Source organism: Cinclus cinclus, chromosome 5 (assembly GCF_963662255.1).
Source record: "Cinclus cinclus chromosome 5, bCinCin1.1, whole genome shotgun sequence".
Lineage (NCBI taxonomy): Eukaryota > Metazoa > Chordata > Aves > Passeriformes > Cinclidae > Cinclus > Cinclus cinclus.
In genome coordinates this window covers 54,843,770-54,871,595 of record NC_085050.1, presented here as the reverse complement: position 1 = coordinate 54,871,595, position 27,826 = coordinate 54,843,770, and the positions used below count along the sequence as shown (strand labels likewise).

The 27,826-nt window shown below is 37.1% G+C and overlaps 1 protein-coding gene across 2 annotated transcripts in view; it reads left to right on the top strand.

Annotated features, from left to right (window-relative positions):
* GRID2 (glutamate ionotropic receptor delta type subunit 2) overlaps positions 1-27,826 on the top strand; it is a 680,288-nt gene that overhangs the window by 480,883 nt on the left and 171,579 nt on the right. For both annotated transcript variants that reach the window (XM_062493839.1, XM_062493838.1), the window contains one exon: positions 4,609-4,728. In XM_062493839.1, the coding sequence (XP_062349823.1) occupies positions 4,609-4,728 (120 nt within the window). The remainder of the gene's footprint in view (positions 1-4,608; positions 4,729-27,826) is intronic.

Sequence of the window (27,826 nt, the reverse complement as noted above, 5' to 3'; positions counted from 1 at the left end):
CTCTTTCCCATCTTGCCTTATTCTTTAAACATCTTTTCTCTCCTGTTGTCCAGGAGAATCCTATAAAATCTACTGAATACATATTTTTCTCAAAAACATACCAGTTTCCCATAATTTTGAAAAAAAAAAAAAAACTAGAAGGGTGTTACCACGTGGTATTTAAATAGTTTCTGAAATAGAAGTTCTTAATTTTCATTTAGAAATCACCTCTGTTTCCAGTGTTTCCAGTGGTGTTGTATAATGGATTATCATAGTAAGATATTGATATAATTCAGTGGGAAATTATTCTGAGATTTCTTAAATACTCCCAGAAAAATAACTTCCATCCTCTGCAACACCTTAATTCTCCCTTCATGGTGACCCGTATTGCAGAGCTGAAATCATCACCCATCTCAGGTTGTCCCTCCTCTCAGTGTAGCTTCCATACGAGTCAAATTGTACTCAAGTATGGTTTTGAAGGGAAAAAGAATTGAATTCTGAAAAAAGAAAAGAATTCTGAAATGATCAGAAACTGGAACATGTGGCAATGTTTTAGCTGCAAAGGGAAATCTTTCTTTGATTTCTGGAGGGGGAAATAAGAAAAGAAGTAGGAAATCTTCATTAAGCTACTCACTGGAGAAGGTAAGAGAAAGGGATGTTGATGTTTTACCTACAGCAGCAATTGTAAAATTTGTTACCCCCCTAGTAAATAAACTGGTTTCTCTATGGTTAATTAGCTAGTAAAGAAGAGGAGACAATGAGAGAAAATTAAAGTTTCCAGCATTTCTTAAAATGGTAAAAAATTTGTCTAAATTATTCCTTATTGTTACTTTTCACTGTTGAGCATTGGACTCATGCATTGCTATTTCTACAAACAGCTACAAAAGCAGTTTTTTCTTTGTGAATTCAGCTGATTGGACAAAGCCTAAAGAAAACATTTTAAGTTCACCACAATTATTTAAATCTAATATCTGTTTTTGCTCTTTCTGGAACTGAACTAACAGTTAAATTCATCAGGAAATACAATCCTTGTAATGAATTTGGCCAGCTCCAGCAATTAGTTTAAATTCACTTCATAATAGGAACTATCCCTGAACACATGCTCGCTTGTTTATTTCTCAGTAAACCTATTTCACAGTTGGAGGAATAAGCATCACTAGAAAATAATTCTACTTTGGGAAAAATTAATCTTCCTGAGTAGCCTGGGAATAAATGTAAGTAGGATTATAGGGAGGATCAACTCAGCAAGATGGCATCAAGTTTCTGCACATACCTTCTCTCACATGTCTCAGAGCTCTTCCCAGTCACATTTGTTTAGCTCACCAACAGCAAATTTTTAGTGCTAGCAGCAGCACAGAGCCTGTCCCTTTTGGGAAAATGAGCTGTACCTCTTGATGTTTCATGAATCACAGGTGAAATTGTCAACTAGTTCTGGTCTCAGAAATGTCAGTGACACTCAGTGGTGACGTGCAAAAAAGACGCCAGATTGTTTTTCATGTTGTAGATTGGATTCTGTATTAGGCAAAAAGTCGGCAATGTTCTCAAGATCAGACTTTTTCCAGAATAAAATGTGAAATGTACATTTTTTAGTAGCTTATAACATTTTTTCCTGCCTATAGCCACCTTTTTTTAATCCTTAATTGCAAAATAGCTGGTACCTGAAGAAAAAAGAAGAAGTTTGAACAGGAGCTGAGAGCAAGTACAGTATTTTATAGCTGATGACAGGCAAGCTGGCATTCCCAAATGAGGTCCTGACTGCTATGTAAATAGTGCTTTCTTCAGGGACTTACAGTAGAGTAGTGCCTAAGAATATATAAACTGCAGTTTATCTTGCCAGTCTAAATGGGACTCAAGTAGGCTTTAATTATATTGCCAGGCTTTATAACAGCTCTGCAAAGCCCAGAGCAGTGATCAGAATCATAAGTAAAACATTTTTGGCCTAGCAACTGACATTTCACTCTTCAGTTTTATATGTGTCAGGAAATTGCATGGTTGCAGCTGAACCTTAGAAGAATTTGAGAAGGTGGATTAAAAAATATGTCTTCATTTTTCTTCAAATAGCATTGTTTCTGTAAGTTATATGGAAAGAAAGATTTCTTTTGCTGTTGCCTGCTATTATGATTAACACTAAAATCACTTGGAAAAAATCTCATCAGGAAGTTACTGCATCAGTAGCTGTCATACAGATGGTCATTTCCTCTGTGATCTCCTTCCAGTATGCATTAGCAGAGGGATAAAATACATGACATAAATCAAGTGTTTCAGACCGATCCATACTGTGAAAGGCTACTCAAAAACTGGAGCAGTGTCTGGAAAATCTTCCTAGGCCATATCCTGCTCCACTCTGTCAGCCCTAAGCAACAGCCAGAGTTGTGTAAGCTTTATGAAAAGGTTGTGTGAGACAATGAGGAGTAGTAGAGAGCAGTAACAGGACTGCATGGCCTGCAGACATGTCCAACAAGACAGGGAGGAGAAACCAAGACCTCCAAGAAATTTCCTATAAGTTTAGTATTTTTGGTATTAAATGGGAAGTTCTTTGCTGTTTTGTCTTTCTGTCTCTGCCGTTCCCAAGCTGGCAGCATTGCCATTCTAATTGGAGTTCTTATTACACTATTTTCACATGCACACAGTCTGGGAGAGGAAGCTCTGATTAAGATACTCCTTAATGAGAATTTTTCAAAGAACGATAGATTGCCAAAATAGATAAATGAGAAGTAATGTTGTTGTGGTTAAGATTAGATTGCAGACAAGTAAAGCTGATGGCCTTAGAGTTTGTATCTTGCCTGGACAATTGCAGCCATTTTAAAATCAAGTTAAAGAAATTTATACAAAGTTTCTGGGTAAAGATCAAATTCTAAAACATATTAGGTAGTTCTGTTAACCTGTACTGTATATAAGGGGACATATATTTCCAAAGAATCCTGTGTTTTCTTAAGAGATTGATTGATGGATTACTTCAAGTATATTGAGGTTAAATGATTCTTTGAATTCTTTTTTTTTTTTAATCATATTGGCTCAAATAAGGACAAAGTTTATAAAAATTAAGTTTTAAAGTTTTTTAACATTTTAAATTTCCGTCTCAAGTCTCAAAAATTTTACCTTCATGGCCCTTAAAACATTGGAACTGCTCTCAGTCTGGAAAATAAAGTCACTTTAATTTTCTAGATTGAAAAATCCTGGATTTTTCATTTCTATTTTCTGCTGTACAAAGCATCTGTTTGAAGAGATAGTAATGGTTTTTATTGAATATTTCCTTTCTTTTACTGCTTTGTTCCAGAGTTTTCCCTTCCTTTTTCCGGGTCCTGCTTGTGGCTCACTTGAAATCATGGAGCTGCTCAGGTCGTCTGTAACAGTTTAATTAATTCATTTAATTAATTTTCAGGCATTACCTACCTCAGACCCACAGGTTTAATACCCAGAACAGGGAAAGTTTTAGGAAGCAATATAGGAAATATTTAGCTAGGTAGTTTATATTACAAGGTTTTCAAGTTTAAATAAAAAAAATCTTCAAAATGAAAAAGCAATCACAACTGCAAAGTTCTTGCCTTATGTTTTGGGGGAAAGCTATGAATTTCATGGGGTTTTACACCAGAGGCAGATTTATTTTTTCTTTTATTCTTAAAATATTTTTATGTGGGTTTTTTTTTGAGGGAGAGGGCTAAACATCAAATTTTCTTTCAATCTGTAAACTGAAGAAATTTTTGAAGGGTAAAGATTTTCATTATCAGTATTTCACATGGCACTGTTGATTTTATAGTTCAGGTCATCACAGTTCTTACACAAAGGTGAAATGTGTGTCATGTTGAATTAACGCTGGAATATATTTTGAGTATGGCTGTGGTGTGTATAGTCCTTTCAACTCTAATCCTTTGTGGGGATTATTCACTCTAGTGCTTCATCTCTAGTATTTTAACCTCTTAAAGAAAAGCTGTAAAAATGTTAAAGAAAGCCTGAAGAGATGCTGCATTGTTGCCCATGTCATGTATTCTTAGTAAAGGATACTTGGGAGGAAAAAGAAGAATCACTGTATTCAGCTAGACTTTGAATTAATCCCTTCTTCATTTGTGCAAATCACATACATTGAGTTCATAAAGCATGCAACTTCAGGTAAAACTCAGCCTGCCCTCATGTGGAAATCTTTCATGAGGAAGGAACATTTAAGGGGAAAAAGAAAGCATCAACAAACATAACTAAATTGTGTGTAATTTCTTTTATGTATTTCTGTTTAGCTTTGCTTCCACTAAACTTCTTTGTAAAATTTATCTTTTTTTTTTTTAATTTGTTGGAGTTAAAATGTCTATACATATATGCTGATGGGTCAAAGAACAAAAATTGGAGTGCAAATATGCTAAGAGTAAGACTAGTGATTGTATTGTGTCTGCTTAGCTTTGCTGAGTTTAGTTGTTCTGTGAAAAACTTCATTCTGAGGCAGGAATAATTTAAGCTTCAGAATTTTTAGGGAAACGTGGTCTTTGGAAAACTATCCTAATCCTGGTAGTTACCTGTGTATTCTGCATAGTTAGTGCATGAAGGTCTTCAAGAAACAAAAGGTTGAGAAGGTTGTTACAATGACCCAATTAGAAGTTTTCAGTCCATTTTCCTTTTTTTTTTTTTTTTTTTCCCCAATAGGGTGGAGTGAATGGCTTGACTGGAGAACTGGAATTTGCAGAAAATGGGGGTAATCCTAATGTGCATTTTGAAATTTTGGGCACAAACTATGGAGAAGATCTTGGCAGAGGCATCCGCAAGGTGAGGCTACCTGTATTCAACAAGAGATTACATTTACTGATTTTTTCAAAACCTGTCTTGTGTTCCATGTTAGTAGAAAAGCATTGGATGGCAGACAACATCATGTTCTATATTGTTAAAGAAGAGATGGGAGAAAAGCTTTGAACTTTAAGATACTCATCTATTTTATGATTTCAAATAGGTCTTGGAGCAGGTTGTGTTGATCAAGATATCATTTGCAGTGCAGAATGTGTTAATCTGCTGATGGACTGCCCCAAAAAAGACCAGTGAAAGCTGTTGTTTTGTAATCCTTACAATCCCTGCCCAAAATAGCAAATTTTACAGTTAATTATGTTTAGAGGACCCAAACTGGTCCCTGATACTTGGTCAAACTAGGATGCTCTGCCTGCTAGATAGTTAAAAATCATAGCTATGGAAAGAGAATAGATAAAATTTCTATAGCCTCTTCATGAAATAAATGCATGGTGTTTTAATAGGAGTTAACTTTTACAGAATAGGTTAATGTTATGTATTCAGCTGCCAGACACAATCCAAAGGCTTGGACTCGGATTGTTACAGAAAATGGAAGATATGTCCAGCAGAATTGCTCTTTCTTTATATTTGAGTTTTGCCAGTCTAAAACTAAATTTAAGTCCAGTGTAACAAATGGTGGAGACATGTCTCAATTTGCAATGAATACTCCTAACTTTGAACAACTGCTTATCTGGTATGGCAAAAATCATATGGCACTTCACAGGTAAACAAAATTCTAATAGGCTTTTCCAGTAGCAGGTTTCCTTCAAAGACAGACTTCCTGAAAAATACCAAGATTTCTTCATTTAGTGTATCACATCATACTGGGTTTTGTATAGGAGGAACATGAAGTGATTGAAAGAAAATGAGAGTTTTTTAAATATATGTAAACCAGTTCCATGTGTCAGTGTCACTTTATGATGAAGTGCATTATTTGTCTGCATACCTTCTGGAGCAACAGATAAGTACTCTGAAAGAAAAAGAGATAAATAAGTCTAAAGTGTCTAAAAAGTGAACTTTCTCCTCCACTATTCGTTGGAATTGTTATTCTGTTCGTGCTGTTTCATCTCTTGTCAATACCTTGACGTTCACATGGGCCTATAGCTATGCCACCTTGAGCAGAGGTCCTGACATGCTTCAGAAACTAGACAGAACTGCATCTGGTTGATACTTGGAGGTACCTCACAGAGTCTTTGGAGACCACAATGTTGGATAAGTCCTTATTTCCTTATGTTTCAGTTCTGTTTGTTTCAACATATTTTCATTTATTTTCCATGCTGTGCACTGAGGAGCTATTTATTCTTTAGAGCTACCTTCCTGAGACAAATCTGTGTCTCTTCATTTAATTTATCTAGTTGACTTTGACTGGGGCTCTTTTGACTTCAAGCCTGACTGGGTGAATGCCTGAGTGAAGCACTAAATTTTGTTCTTTCATTCCCAAAAAGGTAGAAAAGAAAGAGAGACTCACAGAGAGATCTTGGAAATATAGCAGTACAAAAAGACTTCCTGGCTATTCTAACTGCTTTTTGGTGGTGTAGTTTAGAATTGTACCATTAATTTAAGATAAGGTAGAGTTTGATTTTAAAACAGATGTTAATGACTGTGGGCACACCAAACTTGTGTGAAAGAGTGGGGCAATACAAACAGGCTTTTTTAACTTCCCTTGTTTACTCTTTATGATAGTTCAAGAGCAAAGAAATGTTCACTGTCTTCAGAGGGAAATGGATTTGAAGTTGGTCAAAGAGAATACATCTTTGCTCAGAATATAATTTGAGGATAAAACTCACCATCATACAATCCTGTTGGGGAGAAAAGTAAAGCTTAAGATACTAAAAGTATGTGGGCTTTTTATTACATTTGCCAAGATGAGCATTTGAAATTAAATATAGATATTATAAGAAATTTTTCCTGTTGAAAAAGATAGTCAGTAAATGCTTCTCTGTAGAGTTGTGTGATATGCTGCATTTGGTTGAAAAGAAGGTGTCCAGAGCAGAGTAGATTAAAACTATTTCAATTTTTTATCCTAAACAGCGCTAAATAATCCAGAGAAACCTTTGTATACAGAAAGAAATTTTCTTTTGAAATAGAGTTCTGTATATGAGTATGTGAGAATTGTTCTCAGAAGTTTCTTTAAAAAAATCCAATTAATTATTTTGAATTTTTGCAATAAATTGAATAGGAAAAGAAATGTAAATAAACATGGTATTTCTAGTCAATGTCACAGAGTAAAAAAACAAGGTAGATTTCTTAAAACAATTGCTTCAGAGACAGAGAAGAAAATTTTTAGGGGGTTTTACTATTTGACAAAAAACTCACATTTTATCTTGATTAGGATTTACTTTACAGCTTATGAGCAACTAGTGTTGGAAGTAAATCACAGTAATTACAGGAGTCAGATAAATTTTTGTTAACTACATTAATTAAAGTACACTTCAGATTTTCATGTATTTAGTGATCTGACTGTAGAACTACCTAAGCGTTTTTATTTCTCAACTCTAGTAGAAGCAGCTGCAATTAGCAGACTGACTGAAATTTCCAAGCTAATGAATCTTCCCTAATCAACATATTTTAAAGTACTTTTATAGGAGATAATGAAGGGTAAAATCGTTACGAAAGGCCCATTGAAGTCATTGGGACCAGAGATTCCCATCAAGTGAATTGTGTAATGAATTGCTATTTTGTTTTCCTGAGGAACAGTCAATTGATAAACAAAGCAAGCAAGATTTTAAAACATACTTGAGTTTTTAAAGAATCCGGGTTCTACATGAAATTTATCCTGCTAGTGTTCTGGAGACATTTATGCTTCTGCAAAGTTCACTTATATTCGTAGGCGATCATTTCCAGGACTCAAACAAAGCAAATAGTTTAGGATACCAAAAATTGACTTTTATTTGGACAAATTAGGCCATGTATCTAGGAAAAACTGTCTTCACATCCCCTCCTTCAGCTTTCACGGGCTACTGTCATACCTGGAAAGCAGTGGGAGAATCCATGTTAAAGGTCATTGTGTTCAACTCTGTCATTAATGATGAGTTAGCAAATCCCAGAGTGGGATTTGCCTGAAACAGCAATTTTGTATCCTTATGTCTGTAAATGTTATCCATCACCTTGCAGACCACGGATCACTTGGCCTGCACATCTTGCCAGAGCCAGGTACTTGGAGTAATACACTCAGATTGCTGCCAGGTACTGATTTTATTGACACCAGCGGTATTACAACCCCAAAGGAACTGAAGAAAAACTCTCACTTTTACACATCATACTGTGGCTTGCATTTGTGCAGATGTAGTTATATTCAGTGGGAGACATAGGTGTATTTCTGACATTTCTTTGTTGGCATTTGTCTGTTGGTATTTGACATTTGAGTATGTATTCTTTGACATTTAAATTTCAGTGCAATACTTTTATCTATACCGCTAAAATAAAAGCTACCATTCCCATGAATAACCATCCAACAAACAGGCAAACAAAAGGGAGTTGATAGCTCTGAGTACTGTCTTGCATCTTAGTGGTGTAGAAAACAGCACCACAGAAATAAAGTGGTTTTTATGTTTCTTACAGTGCTCCTTGTAATTCAGAGTGGGCTCACCTTCAATGGCTCTGTTCTACTTTCTTTGAAGTTTAGAGGACTTTCTTTCTGTTTCCATGCTGGTTTTCTTCCCACATGAGGGCATTTGAATATCGTGGTGGGTTCTGCTCTACCTCCCTATCCATATTAGCATATACCTACCTCCTATATGTTTCTGTTCTCTTTTGAGATTTTAGGTTATTTCCCGCCAGTGAGGGAGCAAGATGATGTACCAAGCTCTTGCAATCAATATCTGCACCAAGATGTCCATGTCAAGGTTTCCTTTGCATTCAGGACAGCTAGAGATGCCTTGGAGGAAGGATAGAGCTGTGAGCATGCAGGAAAACAGGTAGCCTTGCTGGAGCAGCAGAATAACCCAGGATGCTGTGATCCATTTACATTTGTCCATTAGGATTGTAGGGTTCAGTTCCTAAATATGTTTTGTTTCTTTGTCTTAAGGAGGAAGTGTTACCTATTTTGATCCAAGGGAGTTCTGTGGTGCCAAGCATCTCAGGTGAAAGGGATTGAAATGTGTCTGAAGGCACATTGTTCCTCTCTGCTTCTGCCAGTGCAAGTGGCAGGACCTTCCCTGCGGAGTCAGTGCGTGCAGGGTTTTATTTCACAGACTATTAAAGGTTAACACATCATAGATGTGCTATTTGTCCAGCTATGGAAAAGCTGGTTTGCATTTTTCCATTCTATTAAAATAATTGCTATTTTCACTTCATCTGAAAACACTTGTTGATCTCAGTAGTGGCTTTTCTTTCTAATGTACTGTATTTTTTTTTTCTTAAACTTTCATCATCGAACAATGTTCCAAGCATATATTTTGATCTTCAGGAAGCTGATATCTAGTCTTATAAAGTTAAAACTTATTTTCTGCATCCATTATCTCATATTCCCCTTTGTGCCATTAGCTAAAATGAGAAGTTATACAGCTCTGCCAACACTTATTAACTAACCCCATTTAATAGCCAAGAGCATGTGAAGTATTTCCTTCTTGGTTAGCTTCTTGGTAAGATACTTGAGGTAAATGATGGGTTCACCTGTTCTCTTTGTGAGCATAATCAAGGTAGACCTGTGCAATGTGACTTTAAAAGTATATTTGTATCAGCACCTGATACTTTAAGCTGTGACCTGTGCAGATGTTTCTAAAGGTTGACATGCAATTTATGATGTGACTGAAAGATACCCTTGTGATTTAGAGAGACATTATTGATGGTGTCTTTTCTAGTGAGTTCAATACAAGTTGAAATAAAAGTTGCTGTGTGTGACTGCTTTGCCTCTAGTATTGATGGAGAAGGTGGACCTGGCACAGTACTACCATGATAGTCTTTCTAAAGCAACTTTAAATACTTAGTCACTTCTCTAGAAATGAAATTAATTAATACTAAAGATAAAGAGGTAATTTAATACCTTGGTGAACTAAGACATGCTGTTCCATTTCAGCTTAGTACTTAAATTTTGCTGTTAGCCTGCTGAAGAGTAACATTTCCTCCCTTCCTTTAGTGCTATGCAATAAATAGATTAAGACACAGTGACTGATTCTTTACTTTCTGGTAGCTTCTGCAAATCTTTTGTCAAATCTCAGTGAAATTTAATTTGGCTGCAAAGTGTTGGGGATTTGATTGCCATCACAATGAAACTAGAGTTAATAGAGAACTGTGTTTTACTTGGAAGTGTGCTGCTTCTTAGCTTAAAAGCCAAACCAAATGCATATTTGAGCATAACAGAAAAAGAAATTAAAGTATCCATCCATAATTGTGTTTTTGAATTTAAAAAATTAAAGGTCTTAAAAAAATTTCCTTTCTGCTTTCGAATGGAGCATTTTCTTTTAAAATCTGAGGATGCAGAAAGAGAGGCAGACTGACTCAAAGTAATCAGTAATTTGGAGAATTTTTCAGCTTTTGGACTCTCTGATTCAGATGGGGGGAGTGAAATCTAATTTTTGGTGCTGCATTGTCCAGATGTCTGCCCTGACCCTGGGCTCTTTGGATGAGTATTTCATTGCTTGTAATAAGTGCAAAGTAAAGAAGCCAGAGATGGATTTGGTGGCTGGGTGGGTGCTGCCCCAGGAACACAGAAGACGAAGGTTCAAGTCATTCTTCTGCTAAATGCAGAGCAGAGTTGCTACAACTCAACCATTCCACATCAATTATTCACCTGTGGAGCAAAACACCCATCAGGAATCCATAAGAGCCAGGATCAGGTGTATGAGCAAAATGACCCAGAAGTCAAAATTCAAACTAATACCTACAAACCCAAGCCAAGCATGGTCTACAATGGAATTGTTATGCCACCTATTTCCTCTTAGCAGAACAGTCAGCCATGTCTGCTGACCTCCAGTGTGTTCAGTGTGTTGTAAAAAAGAGAAATTATTTTAAGCTGTAATATTAATAATGGGTGTCCAGATTCCCCAGTCTAGAACAATAAGGATACGTTCTCTGTGAAAATTCAACTCAAATAATTAAGATCCAGGTTTATCCAGTTTCCAGATCACAGGTTGGATGGCCCTTAACAGTGACTTACAGGGCTAGAGATGATTTTGGAAAAAAATAATTCTTTCGAGCCTCTGAATAATTGCAGCACTCTGGAGTGAAGCGGGGTATGCTCCTGCATTGGGAACAGTGTGGGGAGAAAGGGAAAATGCAGGATGGAGAAAGGGGAGAATGCAATGGAACCCTGCGGAGAAGTGTTGATGTTAAACAGAAATTCCCCTTGGGACCTTGGTGCTCTGTAGTATTTCTCTTCACAGCTTTGGCAGGGTTGAGCTCGTCTCTTGTGCTCAGAATATGCAGTCCTGTCAAAACTGATAAGAATGTTCTTACTGAAAAATATTTTCAGTGCATTGGGAACTGCCTATTTTGACTGATTGCTTTCATCAGAGAGAGACAAATCTTTTTTATGAACTTTAAATTATATAGTTTCATGCATTTTATTCATTTCTGTTCATCTGGAAAAGAGGTTATATTTTACCCATCTCCTGCAGAAAATATAGTTGTCTTGACAGCAAAGAACAGGAGAAATATTTCCCACTTTCAAACTGTGTTTTTAATTTCCTTTCATATCATGTTATGACAATAGAAACTTGGGAAATATCAGTCAAAAACTGATAATAATTAAAAAAAATCTGAGAACAGCAACTCCTGTTTTCTGTTGATGCTGCTAGGCAAGTGCCTAACCACAGAGGCTTCTGTGTGATGATTCTGTGCTTCAAAATGGGCATAAGAGCAAAGAATGACACAAAACTTCAGTCATTTTTGCAGCAGAGATTCTCTTTTTGTCCTGGAAAATTTTAAATAGCAGAAATAGTGTGGTGGGTTTTTAATATCCACATTGGAAAAATAATTTGGATTTCCATGTTGGTCAGTTTTATGTAGCATGTAAAACTTGATTTGGGTCCATTAAATATTTTTCCTTCATTCTGTATTCCTCTTGAACTGCTCACAGTTGGCTCATGTCAATCAGGCCAAGGGGTTAGATGAGCTGTTTTTACAAACTTGATCTTGGCAGAACCCTTTTCAGTTTTCAGTGTGGTTGGTTGGGCCACTTTTGAAATACCTTTACTATGGTTATATGGCTTTTTCTTCTGCTTGAGTAGCTGTGAAAGCCTCCCAGTGAACATGGATCTGCAGGACTGGATGGAAAGTTGTGAATTTTTATCCTCAAATGCTTCAGCTGAGCAAATTAGCTTTGTAACTCACTTCAGAGATCTGAAGTACTTGGAAACTTTGAAGTGCCTCAAAAGCGACATTTTGAATAATGTCAGAAGGAACTGTGTATTATTTAAGAATGGACTGAATGCTTCATTGACCTCTCAGGCAGTAATGCTGCTATGTGATTTTGGAAATCCCATTAGGGACTTCTCTTCACCTTTATGAGAGTACTCAGTGGGTGCTACTTCCAAAATGTGGTTCATCATCCTTGAAATTAATAGGATAAAACACTTAGCTCAACTTGGATTTGCTTGTTTTAAGGTGGACACTGTCAAGGAATTATAGGTTCTTTTCAGAATTAAAGTTTTTAATGCTTATCTTTTGCACTTTAGAGCTGCTTTGTTTTCAATCAAGGCTATCATCTGATAATAATTACTTCATTTCAAAAATGCTTCTAACTGAAACAAACATACTTTCCAGGAGTAGGAAAAAGTAATGTGTATTTACCCCTCCATTAAACCAAAAGAATGAGAATGTTGTAGCTAATTAGTCATGTGAAGACAGAGATAATAACTGTATCTCTAGTAAGTGGTATATTTCCACCCAAATTTGTATGCAATTTGGGTATCCTAGTCAAAAAATCCTAATAATTGGAAAACAGACAGGAAAGAGGAATGTTAAAAATCTGAACTGCTTCTTTTAGGAAGCATGAAGTGAAATAGGTCATTAAATTTTGGCTTTTGAGGGTGGTGAAGGGTTTAGTTCCCATAATTAAGGCCTCAGTACACAGCCTTGGGAGGGCTGATAGGTATCTATGGGTTATAATCCAGATCTTAATCTGTGATGTGTGAAATGTGTGAAAGTAGATCTACACAGATTTAGAATCATAGAATTACTGAGGCTGGAAAAGAACTTTAAGATCATTGAGTCCAATGCCGAACCCACTACTAATCCCTGTCTCCAAGCAGCACGTATACATGCTTTTTGAACGCTTCCAGAAATGGTAACTCCACCACTTTCCTGGGCACCTTGTTCCAGTACTTTACCATCCTTTCAGTGAAGAACCCTCCATCTCACTACACCCTCCTTTCAGGAAGTTGTAGAGAGCATTAAGGTCTCCCCTGAGCCACCTTTTCTCCAGGCTAAGCACCCACAACTCCTTCAGCCATAACACTTGTGCTCCAGACCCATCACCAGCTTTGTTGCCCTTCTCTGGACACACTCCAGCACCTCAATGTTTTTCTTGTAGAGAGAGGCCAAAACTGAACCCAGTACATGAGGTGTGGCCTCACCAGTGCTGTGTAGAGAGGGGAGGATCACTGCTCTGGTCCTGCTGGCCACACTGTTGCTGAAAAAGGCCAGGATGCCATTGGCCCTATTGGCACCTGGGCCATTTCACAGGATTTGAACTTGATAAATTGTCTTTTTCTTCAAGAACTGCAAGCCAAGACTGACACAATTATATGACCTGCTGTGTCCTGCCAACCACATCCCACAATAATATATCATAGAAATGTACTGCAGTCCAGGCTGGACTTTGAAGATTATCTGGTCCAACCTTTCAATAAATTGTTTCTAACTTGCATGTTTTTGAAGGGCTTCTTCTTGAAGGCTGTGTGGTCTTGGAGTCTGATAGCTTGGATGAGCCCCTGTGGTACATCTCAAAGGCCTGGAATGCTCATGTTAATCAGAACTTTGCTGGTACAAGTTTAAAGCAGGCAGGATTATATATTTTTTTCAGTAAAATCTCTTTGTTCCAAGTTAGTCTATTAGCAGGAAAACATAAAAATGTCTCCTTTTAGACGCTGACTATTCGTGTGTATCAGAAGCAAAAGTTTCTTTGCTTTATTTTGGGTTTTTTTTGTTTTTTGTTTTTTTTTTGTTTTTTGTTTTGGGGGTTTTTGTGGTGGAGATATCTTTGTGTATATGTGGTTAGTTTTGGGGGTTTTTGGGGGGGGATGTTGTTTTATTTTCCCTGCATTTTTTTTGTTTTGTGGAAAGACTATATTTCATTGAGCATGATGCTGAATGATAATTTGTTGATAGCAGTAGGCACTATTTTCCTGTAGTGGGGTAAGCAACCCTGGTAAGCCCAATGACCTTTGCCTCTGTGGCCGTAAAATATTCAGTGAGCTTTCCTACTGAAAGGGGGAGAATCCAAACACAGACATTTAATCCCTTTAGTCTTCCCCAAGCAGACTGTGGGATCTAGAGGAGCTAGATAAATCATAAGCTGAGTGGGAAATTATGATTGTAGATTTCCACTGAAAACACCTTCTATATATCTAGTTTTACATATATGAGTGTGTAATATCTACCACCCTCAGCCTTCAGAGTTGTGGGAGTAGATTTACTGCAGGCACAAATGTGTAAACATCCTTGAAGCTTCTAAAGGCTCCCAAATTCATCAGAAGGATGTAGACATCTAGAAGCAGGAGTCAGAAAGTGTTATGTTAGCAAAGAATCAGGGGTCAGCTTGCATGATGAGAGCAGGTGCTGCCCACCAGGAAGAACAGCTTGAGTCAATGGGGAGTCTCATCTTCAGGCTGGACCAGAAGATGCACGTGGGTGCAATGGTTGCTAAAGAGAAAAAGGAGAAAGGACACATCAGACAGTGGAAATTGCATTCCAGTGTTGTTAGCAAGACACAGTTGAAAGTACAGTAAATCTGTGTCCATTGTGGTGGTTTTAAGACCAGTAAGAAATAAATGGTGATATTTAAGAAGACAAAAAGAACCACCCCTGTGGCTTCAATTTGGATTCTATATCGTGTTTATAAGGTACTGTAATTTCCCACTACATAACTCAGCTCATATATTTCAAAATGTGGCAGAGTTTGCTATGGATAAATCCATTTGTAAAGTAGAAGTTTTCAGTTAAGTTTTCTTATCTGCTAAAAGAACTTCAGGAGCAGAACTGATAAGTCATTTTTTCTCAGTATTGCATTCATGGCAATGCTGAGATCTGTTTTCCCCTGAAGTGGTTATAGCTGTATCCTGCAATTAAAACATCTTAATGTGATTTCCAGAGATAAAAAGTTACCTCCACGTAATAGTTTAGGGACACCTCTTTGTGCCTTTTGAGATCTTTGCAACTAATAAAAATTGGGATGGTGAAGCTTTCAATGACTTCATAATATTTATAGTTCCTTCATAGTGTTGGAAGGTTTTTATGATTCAGCCTTAAAATTACAGTGTTCAGATTTTTGCCTGTTCTAAAGTTATGATATAATGCCTTAATCAAAGGGTAAGTTACAATAGAATTTAATAATAAATATTCTTGTCATGGTGTACTCCTGCTTTAAAAGGCACAGCAGGAGTAATAGAAATGCTCAAATGCTTTACATTTCCATTTTGATAAACAGAATTAATTTTATTTGATACAACCACTTTTTTAAAAAGGAAAAGGTTTTTGAGGAAATTGTATGCACTCACAAGGTTTTGAAATGCTTTAGGCTAGAAGCAAATGGGAATAAACATATTTTAAGGAATTCAGAAAGGTATGTCTGGCACCTGTGGCAGATGTCAGTTAGAAAATAGTCTCATCATTATTCCAACACTACTCTCAAATTCTCAAAACCTATGTTAAATATTACAGATATGTCTTCCTGAAGTGTAGCAGTGGAAAGAATCTCTTTCTTGGGTAAACAGAACAGGACAGAATGGGATAAATTGAAGAAGGGGCTCTGTTGAAATTTGAGCTCAAATTAATTTAGGTCATATATATTAAAAAAATTAATTGGTTTAGAAAAATACAACATAATATATCAAAATTTATGTATTGGGGTAAGAATATATAAACATTTAAGTGGATAACATTTCATTTTAACCTAGAAGCTTTAGCATATTTTCCTGATCAGTGCTCAACCAGTCAGCTTCTGAACCTAATCACAAAGTTCTTAGTCTGGATTAGGATTTTAGGGTTTTATTTGTTTGTTTTAAACACACTTTCATAATAAATAATGTACCTGGAGCTCATAAAAATCTGATTTAAAGTATGCATTCTGATGGGAGTGCCTTAATAATGAGCCAGAAGTGTTTTATATGGATATTTTAATGCAACATTCAGTTTCTCTACACTTCTACTGATTTTGCATTATTACTTGATTGCATTGGAATATAATAAATGTTATTTTAAAACCTTGGTGCTGGTTTTGCATCAGTTTGGCTCTAGAAGGTTTCAGTGTTCTAAATTAATTATAACTCAGGTGCTCCTAGCTCTCCAAATTTATTAACTGCTGATAAAATGTGTGGTTTCTCCATTGAATGTGCACAACGGAGATCCCATTAGTCAGTTTATTTTAAGTTGTGTATTATATTACTTGAGACAAATATTTGTCTTAAATATAAAGTAAGAAAATAAGTCTTTTAATTAAGATCTACTTAAATAGCAAAAATCCATTATTAAACCACTCCTACCACTTACTGGACCAGGGCCAATTAATGCAATTACTGTGGTAAGTATATGCCAAAGCCCAGCTTATTGCAATGAACTTTCTCATTAGAATCATTATGGCACTTCTCTTCCAGATATTTCCCCACCTCATTTGGGTTCTGAATTTGCTCATGTGCAAATTCCCAGACTGGGGGATCAGAATATTCTTTCAGCCATTCTTTCCCATTCTCCACACCACTTAGGATTTTCCATTCCTGGGTCTACTCCTGGGTCAGGGGTGTCATCAGCCCCTCTGGACATCCCAACCCTCATTCTAGAGAAGCAGACCATATAGAGGAGGCTTAAAAGATTAAATACCAGGAAGGTGGTATCCTTGGCATTCAGGGCAAACTGAATATTCTCAAAAAGTGATGGAACAGATCAAAGGAGAAGAAGGAAAGGAAAGGATGAAAAGCCTCATCCCCTGCTCCTCCTCTAACAAATGGGTGCAATTATCAGTAAATCCCCAAAACATGCTAGGAACTAGGACACAGGGTAGGACAAAGAAACTATAAACATACACATCTTGAACAAACTTTAGTATCTTTATAAAGTCCATATAGATAATTATCACCAAGCCCAGCACAATAGCTATTCTAACCCATGTCCCTCTACTGTAAAAACTGCATGTTAGGGACACTACTGGAGCTATCTCCAGGCAAGAAAATAAACCTATGGACCAGAAAGTTATTAAAACCTCAAAAAAGAGACATATGAAGGCTTCCACTTATTATGAATTATGACATTATGAACTCAAGCAGCATGGCTGCTGACTGCTTTATCCCAATACAGAGTAAGTACAACCAAAATGCTATCAGTACAGGTTCTTTACACTTTCTCAAGCCTCATATTGGCCACCAAATAATGCATTTGTCCTGGTTCTGGGCAAATTTGGGAGGAAACTTCCAAAGGGGTCTTTTTAGAAAGCAGATTCAAGTGGCCCTTCTCCCAGCTAGTTTGGGAAACATTTCTTTGGAGAAAACTAGGGAATAAAAGCCTGTTTATTTAACAAGCAAAGTATTCACAAGCATTAAAAAATGAATAGTATTAAACAATAGAACTTGTTGTTCTGAAGAGACGACAAACTCAGAAGAGTCCCTTTCATGGTTTGCAGCCCAACTCACTCAGTCTGTTATCCATCCTTCCAGCAATGGGGAATTCTGCATCCTGGTCCCTGGTAGGCCACAGGTTTGTGCTCCCAGTTCTCCTCTGGGTTTTCAGTCCACAGGTTTAGACAGTTCCAAGAAAAGGAAAAGCCACAGTCCAGGGAATTTCTCTGCCTCAGCTAGCTAAAAACTAAGTAAAAAGCAAAAGAGAGCTCTGTCCTGCTGTCCGTGCTGCAGACAGTGCAGTCTAGGAGCAGGAATGCGTGGGACCGAGTGCAGTTTGTGAAAACAATCTGAGTGCTTCTGTCCTCTCCTTTGCTCTTGGAACCAGCCTGAAAGTGTAGAACTTAATATCCAGCAGAAACAGAACAGACAGTTGGGGATACAAGCATCATATAGTCACTCCAGCACACTGAGAACTCTGTGCTTTGCTGTGGGGATGTAGGCAAAGCCTTAAAAAGAATTAAAAGTTCATTTGCACTCCAGAGAAAGTTACAGGAGAGGTTGCCTAAGCTTTGAATTAGAGAGAGGTTCCAGCTTAAAATCAGAGCAGTTCTCTTCACGGAGAGATGGTAGCTAGCATTGGGGGCCAGTGGGTATAAATCCACAAAATTTATTCCAGAATGATGCTACAATTTGGAAAACCAAGGTGAATGGATTTTTATGTTATCTGTATGACAGTCCTTTATCAAGGGACAGACAAGGGGAGCTATTTTTTTCTATGGTGTTAACGATATATAGAAATATTTTACCTGAATCCTAGTCTACAGAACTCGATTGCCAACATGTTCAGTTGCTAGCAGAAAGATTTTGAAGTACAGCCTTTTGGTCAGTGTAGACTAAGGTAAATTGTATTTCCACAGTATCTATATGATCAAAAATTACTTTTTCAAGTATGTTTGAAGGACTGGAATAATTAACAGCTCGTTTGGTCTCCAGTATCATTGAATCTCTTGATACACTTGATTCTGGATAGTTGAATTCATTTCTGTTTGTTCTCAGAACAGTAAGTGAAAGTTATTGTCCTCCCTGGCTACTAACCTTACTACTAACCTGGCATCCTGCTTGCTTTTAGCTTTGCTACTTATTGTGTCTGCAGGAAAGAAAGAATGACAAGACCAACTAAGTGATGGATATCTTCCCACATGAGAATATAATCTTTATGTGCTCTGTGACTGTAGGCCACCAAAGATTGCCTTAAACAAGGACTGGTGCACTGAATACAAATGCTTTTGGCATTTCTACATACTGGAATCTTGATGTTCAGTCTGAAGGACTGAATTTAACACCAAGCTGATTTTGTTGTGGATAGTTTTATGCTGCTTTTACAATAGCGGTGTCAGGGTGTGGGTGTTTTGTATGTGCTGTGATGACAGACATTATAGAAAGTGTAAATAAGAAATTCTGATGAACTTTTTCTGAAAGTGGACCTCATCCCCCTTTCTCTAATGTGCTTGATATGTAATGTGATACTCCGTAATTATTACAGATCAATTCCTCAAATTTATTCGTTTGGTTCCCATTATATATTCCTTCTAAGCTCTTTTCTAACAGGTTTGTAACATCTAAATTGTCAGTCATTCCATTAGTCATTAGAAGCTGCTTTCTAGTTTGTTGTGACACTTTAGCATATTGAGACAAATTATTTCTGCAAGAGGAAATTAAAACATCAATAAAGAAAATATCAATAAGAGAATGTTATGATACCTTGTTAAAGAAATGTTTGTCCTCATCACTGTTTTATTTTGTGTCTTCTTATTCATTCCATTTCCATTAGAAATGAGAAAAAGCCCATATAAAAGCATCTGGTCTTGTTAAATTCACTTTCAGAAAGGGGTTCCAACTGCTCTAAACCTCCAATGACTATAGATAAAATGAAGTGTATGTCTCTCTCCCTCTTCTTCCACTCTCTCCTCTCCATATTTTTTGAAAGATGCCTTGAAAATTGCAAAGAAAATCATACTTAACTGTGTGCCACATTGGACAGGTTTTGTGTGTTATCTTTCTTAAACTCTGTTGAGCATAAGCCCCAAAGTCTTTCTTTAGAAGACAGAAAATTTTCCTCTGGACTACATCTACCCATTGAAAGGTTGTGGGGAAAAAAAAAAAAAAAAAAACCACAGTGCTGGCTTTTTGCCAGCTGTGTTTTTTTGTACTTTGGGAATAGCAGTAGCTGTGCAAGAGGACATGAACTTGAAGATGTTGCAGTCCTTTGGAGACCAAAAATAATATCCTTCAGACATATTTTAATTACAGTGTTTGGTGTAGCACAATTTAGGTTTCACAAGCCAAGAGTCTTGAGATAAACTTGGGCAAGAAAAAATATGAATACTAACTTCCTTAAAATAAATAAATAAATAAATAAAAAATCCTAAACAGCATAGTACAGCTGCTTACGTGTAACAAGATCTTTAAGACTTGGGAACAGAAAAAGTAAAAAAAAAAAAAAGAGGGGGAGAAAATAAAAAGCCTCTAACTAGCCATTCTGGGGTTTGAGAGAATAGAAAGTATGGGACAGAGATAAGAGACAAAGTCCTCACATTCTAGAGAAGTTAATTAAAACTGAAAATAAAGCTTACACACTTCTATGAATGTACTTCATAGTAGAAGGCAGGTATTTCTTAATATTCTGCTTTGAAAAACTTGCTTGAAAAAGAAAAAAAATCTTATTTCATAAGGACTCCGTTTTATCCACAGTTTCTTTCTATTTTCTCCAAGCACTACAGTACACTTACTCAAGGGTGGGAGGATGTTAATTAAAAATAATACAGCATCAGCTGAATGCTCCACAGAATTTAAAATTAAATGTCTGCAGAGATTATTTGCTATCGTGCTTGCTATAAAGGTATATGGCTCTTGTATGGGATCTTCTAATATTTTGAGATATGTCACTGCCCTCTCTTGGTGAGAGATAAAACTGGCCCTTTTTCACAAACCTTAACTAAAGATCAAAAAGGATTTTTCCTTTGTTGTGAGTGGGTTTTTTCCTTGCTATGAGGAAATCATAGCAAGTTGGATATTGTGAATTAATAATTATCCATGAAACTGTGATGGCTGTACTATTTATTTCAGCTTGTTTGAGAGATGATTGGTTTGTTCTATGAGATATGTTCATATGTGGTTAGGAATATTTATTTAAGTATTCAGCCTTATAAAAAACATCATGACAATATATTCTTTTCCATAATTGTATACGAATATTTAAAAGTATTTGTTAAAAATACTTCAGCAAAGTCTTGTGAGCAGTGACAAAGCTAATGACTATGTATTTTGCAATTATAGTCCTTGCTGGAATAATTACCTAGTTGCTATTTTATTAAAACCTGTCCACTTTAGGCAGCTAATTCAGGAGTACGTGTTAACAAGTAATCTTCACCTAACGCATGCAGAGTGGAGGTACTGCTCTCAAAGGCAGCTCCAAACTGCAGAAGGCATCTGGGGATATTTGTTAGCTAATTTCAACTGTTTTCTTTCAAAGCTCATAAAAAACTCTCCTCCTCCAAAACTTTGTGAAAAGAAGATCTAGATTTGCAAGCTCCCTGAGTTGATCCCTGGTATTTAGGAAAACTGAGAAGTCATACATTGAGCCATAAACCATGACTGATTTTTTTAACCACGTGCTATTATGAGCAGTTGTGTGAAACACATCACAAAAACATGAGGTTTGATTTCCATGCTGTGATTAAATCTGATTAAATTAAAACAGGGAGTGTAGTTAAACTTCAGTCAATCCTGTGTTTTATTTCAAAGTAATCAGACAAATTCTTCAACGATAGCATTATTGGTCCAGGAAGGCTGGGAATTTATACTGCAGGAGGGACTATAATTTAGAAATGACACATATTTTGTGCATATAACTTGCAACTCTCAAAGGGATCTTTTTGATGAGTTATGTTTCATTTTCTGTGTCAGGATGTCTATGTTATGGCAATATTTACAAAGGAGTGAATGAGAAAAAATAAACCAATAAGTCTTGTCTTTAGACAACGTGTTTCTTCAAGCCAAAGAAATGAAAGAAAACAGAAATGTGGTACACGCCCAGAGCCACACAAGCAGTTCAGCATCTGTTGTGTTTTCAAAGCACAGAGCTTATTCATTGTACTGAGAAATACTTAAAACACAAATGGTTGTTATTGGTAGAATTACCAAATTAATAATTCATGTTAGATGTTTTTATACAGAGCAATGACTTTTTCTGTACCAAATACAAATTTGGCAAGTGCCCCTACTTTGAAAGGATGAAGGATTAGATGTGTCAGTGGTTAAAAGTTTGAGCTATGCCAAGAGCACAGCAACTTTCAAGAAAAGGTCTGAAAGGGAGGTAAGTTGTGATGGATAGGGAAGGGAGCCTCCCGACGCTCACAAAGGGAAGGGATCTGCACATTTTCTGCCTGAAGTCACTATCGCCCTCCTAGCAGCTCTTTGTTACTATGCAGGATGTCTTCCAAGAAAATGTTGTATTTTTCCTTTCCTGTCTAGTGCTCAGTAGGCAGCACCATGACCTGAATTTTCGCTCAAGGGTTTTCAGGAACTCTGCAGATCATCCAGCCTCTTGTTTGCTGTCCTGCTTGTGATCTGCATCCTTCAGTGGTCCTCTCTGAGAAACGTGTGGGGAATGGTTGGACTTTTCTGGCATGCGGCAACATCAGCAGGTCTGACTTCATAATACACAAAGGTCGTTCTCTATATGAATTCTCTAGGCTTCCCAGCAGTTTAGCCAATCAATCTGTGAGGAGTCTCTGCAAATGTCACCTTGCAAACTGACTACATACTTCAGCAGGAAATTAGAAGGAGCAAAAACAGTTCAAGAACCTGATTCAGTCATAGTTATTAAATTTTTTGCCTGTGTCTTTACTGAAAGGGGAAACAATCATATCTCTTTCAACACAGCAAAGAAGAGGAAGCATGACACGTTTTAAAAATGCAATGTATTTGATGCAGCAATCTTGGTACACAGTTGTTGTGAAGTGCCTCGGGGCTGCCACACAGTTCCTTGCCTTCATTCTTGTATAGCTGTTATTTCAAGTTTGTCTTGTGGGATATGTCCCATCCCTGAAGCATTTTTGAAGGAGACAGGTTCACAACTAGCTGTAATTCTCTACTGACAATTTCTGTATTAGTAGAGAGGCCAGGTTTTACCTTAAAAATACAAATCTGGCTGGCATTTCTCCATGTCTCTCACTAGTCTTGGCAGTCACCCCTTGGAGGTGAGTTTTAGACTGCCAGCTGGTGCAAACTAGAGACATGAGTGTGGGGCAAGCACACAGCAGCTCAAGGTGTGGTAGGAAGAAGCCCTTCAGTAATGTTGTAGAATAACAATACATCTTTTCCTCTTCAGTTTCTGATATCACTGGTGATACAACAGTAAGGATGTTCATTTTCATGTGTCATCATCACTGTGGGAACAGAAGAGCTTAGAGTAAAAAGCACTGTTTAGGGAGAAGTGTGGGCAGGGAATGAATATGGCTACTTCCTTTGCTGGCTTTCTGTGTTGTGTGCCCTTTGTTTTTGTTGTCTGAGTGCTCCAGTTTCATGTGGTCAGTGTGAAATGCCAAAAGATGGATACAAATATCAGCTCTGCTCCTCTTTACAGTTAGGAGCTCACTCTCCAGCTTTTCCTACTGACTTCCTAAGAATTTGGAAAACTAATTGGAAAGAAAAATTTATTTGCAGCTTTTTGGCACTGCCCTCAGATTTCTCCCTGTAATTCAACAAATTAAAATAATTCCCAATGTAGTGCCTGCTTGTAATTTTTGACTATATGTATATCTTATTTATGAAGAAATAGCTATAGTGCCTTTAAATTGCACCCCTCTTTTGAAGCACAGAGGTTTAGGAGGACCTGGGGTAGCTTAGAAACTTTTTGGCTGAGCTCAGTTTTGAGTTCAGAAAGAAGTTCATTAATATTTGTGCTTATACATAGATACATATAGGTGCATGCACACATAGCTGCTGGCCTACAGTTTTTCTATAAAGCCCTAGACCACAGAGCTCTCTGTGGGAGAATAGATTGACTGGCTTTAAATACAGGATGTTCAGATATCCTGAATTCCCCAAAGGTGAGATGGACTTCTAACTCCAGTTCTTTCTATTTCTAAAGCCCTAGAGCTTTTCCCTCCTGAAGATCATAATCTTTTGAAAATCTCTGTTTCATAGGGTGCCTGAGATCCTAGAAGGATCTTGCTTCAGGCCTGCAAAAGACTCACGGGTTGCTTGTGGACAGTAGCACATATTATTGGCCTGTCTTTGTTTTCATTCCTATTGTCATATTGAGCCCTCTTTAAATGGAAAGTCACCCCCAGCTCCTCTTTTCCCAAGTGCCCATGGTAAATGCAGAGCATCGCCATCAACAGTATTTATAGCAATAATTAATCCATTATGCTGAGACAGTTGTAGGAAATTGTGCCTGTGGTTTAACTTCTGAGATTAATGGCTTCCTAGGGAGCCATTCTACCTCTAGGTTCCTCTTTTCTTCTTAACCTCCAGCACGTTTGTCCTTACATTCTTAACTCCTAATATTCTTGTCATTGGTTTTTTCTTCTTTTCATCCCTTCCTAACATGATGATAGATAGACTTGAGGAAGCTATCAAATTGTATTTTCTTCTTCATCTGATAAATGAATGAATCACTCACCAGACTTTTATCACTCTAATGTAAGTGTTTAATGAACCAAGTGACTTGGATGGGAAATGAGAAGAGGGTCACTTGCCTTTTATTTTTTGTTTTAGGCTTTGATGGAGCAGTTAATTAGAAATACCATGAGTCCTTACAACAGATTTATGAGGAGGAGACAATTCTGTTTTATGCTCTTAAGTCATGGTCTGTGCCTGGTCATGATTGGGTATCACTTATTATGCTCATTTTTATCTTGCTTTGTGTTTTGGGTTTTTTTCAGCCATGTAGTACTTCTTAATCTTTACACTTCAAACTTTATTCCTGGTGATTAAGCACTAGTGAATTTGTTAGACTGCATGCTTTATCTGTAGCATATTGGATTGATTTTTCTATTGGCTTGAGTTACTTTTTGTAAAGATTCTTTTCACTGTTAACTGTATCTTCATGTAAGCTAGGAAGAATTCTTCACACACTCAAATACATACCTGCATACACACACACACACACACATATAAGACATATACTTTTTGCTGAAATGATTAATTTTGTATTTTTTAAAATTCCAACAAGACAAAATTATCTGCAGAAAATTTTTTAAAAAGCTGCTTAAATCCCTTATACATGTTAGACCTCTTTTAGGCATATTTTCATGGATGGCTCTTTATTGTACTGTAGAAATAGCCTGGTAGATTTAAAACTAAATAATGAAGCCGACACAGACAAAGTTCCCATTCTTTGTAGTGATAGGATATTTATCTAATTACAACATTGTAAATTTAATTAAAAAACAAAAGGTATGTTAATAATTAAAATTTAAGATCGTAATAGAAAGCACTGGACTAAAATTTTAAGTGTGTAATGTGAATTAATACATATATGTTAATTTTATTTCTATGATTGTTCCTCAGAGAGGGAAATATCATTCCAAACTAATTTATACTTGATGAAAACTCCAGAAGCATGGAAAGTTGTTTTTCCTTAGTGGGGGTTAGATATCTAATTCACAAAGTTATTGGGAGCTAATAGTCTTAAGTATATCAGAAGATGAAAGTGCTTATATTTATATGGATATTTAAAGGCTTAGGTTTCTAAATTTAGGTTCAGAAGTAATAACATCTAAGACATTTTCACAACTTTAATGGTATTTGTTCCATTTGACAAAATGTTCAGAAACATATGCTCAATTAAGCTCCAAGAATGATTTACCCATGTGAATTTTAAGCACCATATATTTGTGGGGGGTTTTTTTGTTGTTGTTTTTTGGGGTTTTTTTTTTGGTCTGGTTTTGTTTGGATTTGAAAAAAAAAAAAAAGTACCTGCTTTAAAGGAAATCTAGGGTTTTTTTTAATAGCAGCACAATTTCCTGTGAATCTGTGTCTAACTTACTATCATCTGACATCTTCAGATGCCTCACCAGATGAAAGCTGGTGCAGTATTTTGGAAAACCCAACAGGAAGCTATAGCCCTGAGTCTCAAAGGTCACGGAGAGTGAGTTTTAGTCCTTGAGGTAATAATTAACTTTGCTCTCTCCCTGCATATTTCCTTCAGTGAAGAGCCATGATGTGCAGACAGCAGGCTCAGTGCTGTCCTAGGAAGCTTTCAGCTCATTCCAGCCGCTTCAGGCATCGTGCCACTCTTTGTACAGCTCCTCACAATATAAGGGCCTGGGCTCAACTAATTGGTTTGAACCATTCACACTGCACCTGTCTGAAGTGGTGTCAGAGCTGCCCCTCCTGACTCCTGTCGCTCCCCACACTTACTCGGGCAAGGGGGCAAAAGGACAGGGTCAGTTGATGGCCTGAGTGTCCCTGACAAGGGCTGGTGCTGCGAGCCCTCTCGTGTCCTCCCCATCCGTTCCTTGGTCTGCAGGAGGAGAGCTTCCCTCCACCTGTGTGCCTAGATTTGAAATCTCAGTGAAATAGCTTTAAGAAATCATTGTTTTCAGACAGAAGTGTGGTTGTTAGGGGTGCAGTATGCTCCCTTTTTTTCCTTTCAGTTCCAATTCCAAAAACTCTAGACCCCATGTTGAAATCAATGAGTGAATGTTGTAAAAATTACTACCCTCCTGCTGTTCTTTGGTGAACAGGGCCTACATAATTACAGATGAGCATTAAGATTGGGAGATGGCACGTAAATACGTGCCTTCCTCCTGAAAACCTCTCTAAAAAAGAGACTTCATGGCTCTGAAACTGGGTTTCTGAAGATCCCAAGACAATCTGGGGGAAACTTTATAACTTCTGTATGCATCATCTGCAGCTCATGAGGCTCATGTTTGCTAGTGGCTCACCACAATGGTGCCACTGTACTCTGTCAATGAGTAATTGTGCCATTATAAAGCAAAACCCAGAATACCTTCCTGAATTTCACAGCCTACTTAACAGCAAAAATCATTTGAACTGCTCTAATTATCAGATGAATTCCTCCCTCCTGTAGACACTGTGAAGAGAGAACCCATGAGCTCACTGCTGGACCAGCTCAGTCTTTTGGAGCAGCAGCTTGATTGCACTTCCTTTCTCAAGGGCCATCGTCAGACTGTCATTACTGATTTGCATTAAAGATGCATTGTGCTTACCAGAGATTCCCAGCATGATCCCTGAACATATCATAGCTTCTAATCAATCCTATTCTTGCCCTTCTCCTGCGCTTCAATTTCTATGCAGCTTAACACCTCAATAGGAATTGTCTTTTTTTTTTTCTTCTCTTTAAGGAACTGAGCTGATTGCCTGAAATTATCTTGCCTGATAATTAGCTGTTACCTGTTAAGTCTGTTGTACGTATAGTGAAACTTTGGATGACTGGCAATGGCCATTTATACATCTAAGGCATTCATGGGTTGTAAAGACAGGCCAAGACAACTGCTGTATATGGAGAGAAAACTGGAAAAATTGTAAGTCCTACAGTAGTAGTACTATCTGTATCTATACAGCAGTAATAGGGGTAAGGGGGCATCAGATGGTTCAGGTAGTACAAGCAGCCTGGAGGGGAGGCACCTCCTTTTTGTACTTAGATTCAAAAAATTGGAGCTTGGAAATTTCTTAGGCAGTGTAGATTTCATGTTTCCAGTAATTCACAACATGAACTTCTGTGCACCAAATCTGTGCTCATATCATCTCTACTCGTGTTGGCAACCAATTTTTATATATCTACACAAAAATAGATAATCCTATCTCTTCGTATTTCTTAGCCTTAGTGTTTATATACTGTTAGTGTTATAAACTGTTAGTGTTTACAAACTGTTGATGTTTATTTACCATAAGAATATACTTTTATGTGCTTTTATTCTGAGTGGAGAAAGAAATTGCCTCTATTTTAGTGTATTGCATCATTCCTAAATCCTAACATTGCATCTTTTTAACATTCCATATTCTGACTTCATTTCTCATACTGCTAGATTGTCACTAAATACAGAACTGCTTTTAAATGCATAATTGGTATCTCTACCATTGGGGCTCTGATGTGTAATTACAAAGACAGCAGGAAATGGGCTACCAAATAATTAACTCTCAACAGATGGGCATAACAAGGTAAAGGGAGGAGCCTGACTTGGACCATGATGCTAAATGTTCTCCATAAGGTGTGGAGCTTCCTCAGAAAGGTAGCTTCCTCAAACTCCTTTTGATTTTGTATCTACAGAATGTAAGTAGTTATATTAGATTAAGGTGTTTTACTGTCTTGTCCCTTCCTGACACACAGCCCCTCCACCCCC